Source organism: Sinocyclocheilus rhinocerous, unplaced genomic scaffold (assembly GCF_001515625.1).
Source record: "Sinocyclocheilus rhinocerous isolate Xijiao unplaced genomic scaffold, SAMN03320098_v1.1 scaffold886, whole genome shotgun sequence".
Lineage (NCBI taxonomy): Eukaryota > Metazoa > Chordata > Actinopteri > Cypriniformes > Cyprinidae > Sinocyclocheilus > Sinocyclocheilus rhinocerous.
The window spans coordinates 14,571-17,348 of record NW_015631204.1 but is presented as its reverse complement, the minus strand read 5'-3'; the positions used below and the strand labels follow the sequence as shown (position 1 = coordinate 17,348).

At 35.0% G+C, this 2,778-nt stretch overlaps 1 protein-coding gene across 1 annotated transcript in view; it reads left to right on the top strand.

Moving 5' to 3' along the window:
• Positions 1 to 2,234, top strand: part of LOC107741649 (metal transporter CNNM3-like) — a 9,868-nt gene extending 7,634 nt beyond the window's left edge. Inside the window, exons 8-9 of the mRNA XM_016554403.1 lie at positions 570 to 696; positions 2,071 to 2,234. Of these exons, the coding sequence (XP_016409889.1) occupies positions 570 to 696; positions 2,071 to 2,135 (192 nt within the window). The 3' untranslated portion in view covers positions 2,136 to 2,234. The remainder of the gene's footprint in view (positions 1 to 569; positions 697 to 2,070) is intronic.
• The last annotated feature ends 544 nt before the right edge of the window (positions 2,235 to 2,778 follow it).

The window sequence follows — 2,778 nt, the reverse complement described above, 5'->3', positions numbered from 1 at the left end:
TTTAATTTTTTATTTTAACATTAAAATATTTCAGTATATTTAAATATTTTCAGGAGTATTATTATTATTATTTTAACATTTAAAAAATATATTTTATATTTTATTTAATATTTAAACTGATCATTTTGTTATTATTGCTGCTATATGTATTATATATGTAATATATTGCTGTTGTTGTCATTTTGTAGTTATATATCTTAACATTTAAAATTATATTTAAACTAAAAAATATAGTAATTGATTTTTAGCAAATAGTATTTAGTTCTATTTATAATAGATAATGAGCTATAATCAAAGTCAACAATTTTTTTTTTTTGCAATTGTACTTCATTTCCCTCAAGGAAGAACTGAAGTACACAGTGTTGTATCTTTTGGTTTCTCCAACTTTTTTGCACCAATTTAAAGTTGTTGTTTTTTTATGTTGTGATGCATCTTTATTTTGGAACTTGTTGAAGATTTTTTTGAAAAATTATGGACTTTTTTGTCGCATGTGAGAAATGTACTTGTGTGGCCTTCAGAAAAGGTCGCCTTTGTGTTTTCTGCTGTTAAAATGGGCCCGTGTCCCACAGGTGACCCGTCTGCAGTACCTCAACGCTGTGATGGCGTCGCGGGTGTCCCAGAGCCCCGAGCCGCCTGAAATCAAGATCCTGCCCAACAGTCAAACCAAACTCCTGAACGAGAAAAACACTACTCAAGGTACGGCGCATGAACACACCGGCACACATGCATGCCACCGAATACATAACAGAACATTTTGTGCGACTCTTTGTGTATTTTCTTCTTCCCGTGTTTCTGTGTAATTTGCTAGCGTTGGAATGTTGTGGAGTCTAAACATGCAAGAACAGGTCGACCGGGAATGTCTATGAAACTTCTGTCTTCATCGCTCTCTTCTGCTGAACTAAGACTGTGTTCTCTTTCTTTGTCTTTTTCTCTCCTTCCCTTCATTTTCTCCCTCTTTTTATCTCCATTAGACTTTCAGCTCCACTTTTCATTCTTTGACGCAATTGACAACTACTGTTAGTGTGCTTTGCATGAGGTAAATGCAAGTGATAAGCATGGTATGTTACGTTTGAAACATGTATCCCAGCAGTGCATCGAAGCATCACAGAGCGCCACCAGGTGGTTGGTATGATACATCAGTGCATGTCAAATGATACGCATAGTGGTTACATTTGAATGCATCACTGATATGAGTTTAAGTCAGTGTTTTATCCTTCTAATTTTTTTATTGACACTGTTTTGCAAAATAACTAACCCTCTTCTATATTAATGCTGTCTGTTGGATCCTCCGCATTAAACTCTCAGACAGGATTTAAATGTCCAGGTAGGTCTTCTTATGAAGTTCCCTTTACTCTACCAAACTGCTAACTTATTACAAATGTTGTTATTTTTAATAACATATAAATTAGTGCTGGGCGGTATACCGGTTCATACCGCTGGTTAACATGTATTAAAAGGGGTCGTGTTTAGTCACTATTTATTTAGTGTGGTATTTTTTGACAATATTCACTCATCATGACAGTAAAATAGGGCATTCTAAGTCAATATACTGCAGTATTTCCTCTCTCAATCAGTACAAAATATGGTTAACACCCGGTCATGCATTAAAAAAAAAAATACCGTCATGTACCGTGAAACCGGTATAATTTTGAAAAATACCGTGATATAAATATTTGGTCATACTGCCCAGCACTAATATAAATTATAAATGAACTTTAACCAAGAAATATTTTCATTTAATAATATAGTAGTCTGATATTGCAATATATATCCCCTATATTATAATATATATCATTAGTATTTATATATATATATATATATATATATTTACTTTACATGACTTTTTACCACACGTCTACCGATAATATCTTAATAAGCTAATAATTCTGATGATGTTATAATAATTCTGATGAGGTTGTAATGATTCAGAAGATGTGTCTCAATGCATCTACAACTTGAATTGTAATGTATTTCTGGTCATTTTGAGAATGATGTCAGAATATGTTACCAGAGAACGATGAATCAGTGTTTTTGATGAACAGTTTCATTCTGATTTCCCGGGCTCTGCAGGTGCGATCAAGAGCCAGGAATCCAGGCCAGACGAGGAGCTTCAAAGCCAGAGAGGAGCGTTTTGACCTTCTATCTAACCTTCCTGCAGAACTCACAAGGATTTTATTATGACAACTAATTTGTTTTTGTCGTCTTCAATGAATCTTTTACTCCTGGAATGCAGCGATTGAGCCAGATGGAGGACTGTTGAGGAAAACAAAAGACGTGATGTTCAAGACGTGACTTTCTGGTCAGACGTGATCTGTTCTCTCTGTTCTGCTTATTCAGCTGTTCCCTCTGATGTCACTTCCTCTGCACTCTGTTTGAGTTCACTTATTTCCTTAAGGTGTATGCATGTGCATATGTGCTACTAAATTAAATGCTGTGCCAATATCTTACTATCCCTGTCATATCATATAAGCAGTATTACAGCCCTGAATCGTCCAGCCCTAATGTGCCAAAATGGGTTCAGAGCGACAGAAAATAGCCTCATGTCATTCCAAACACGTAATCTTGTCTTTTCCGATTAATAGTGACTACAGCTGTCAGCCTTCCTCTGTAAAAGACAAAACAGCTTCACTGAAGCACTCAAATGTTATTCTCCATGGCTTAAATGCCATCAAATCTGAACACAAATAAGATTTTAGACCTTTGGGGAAGTACATTATTAAAAATAAATGTTCTGTATTGGCATCTATGGTTCCATAAAGAACCATTAACATCCATGGA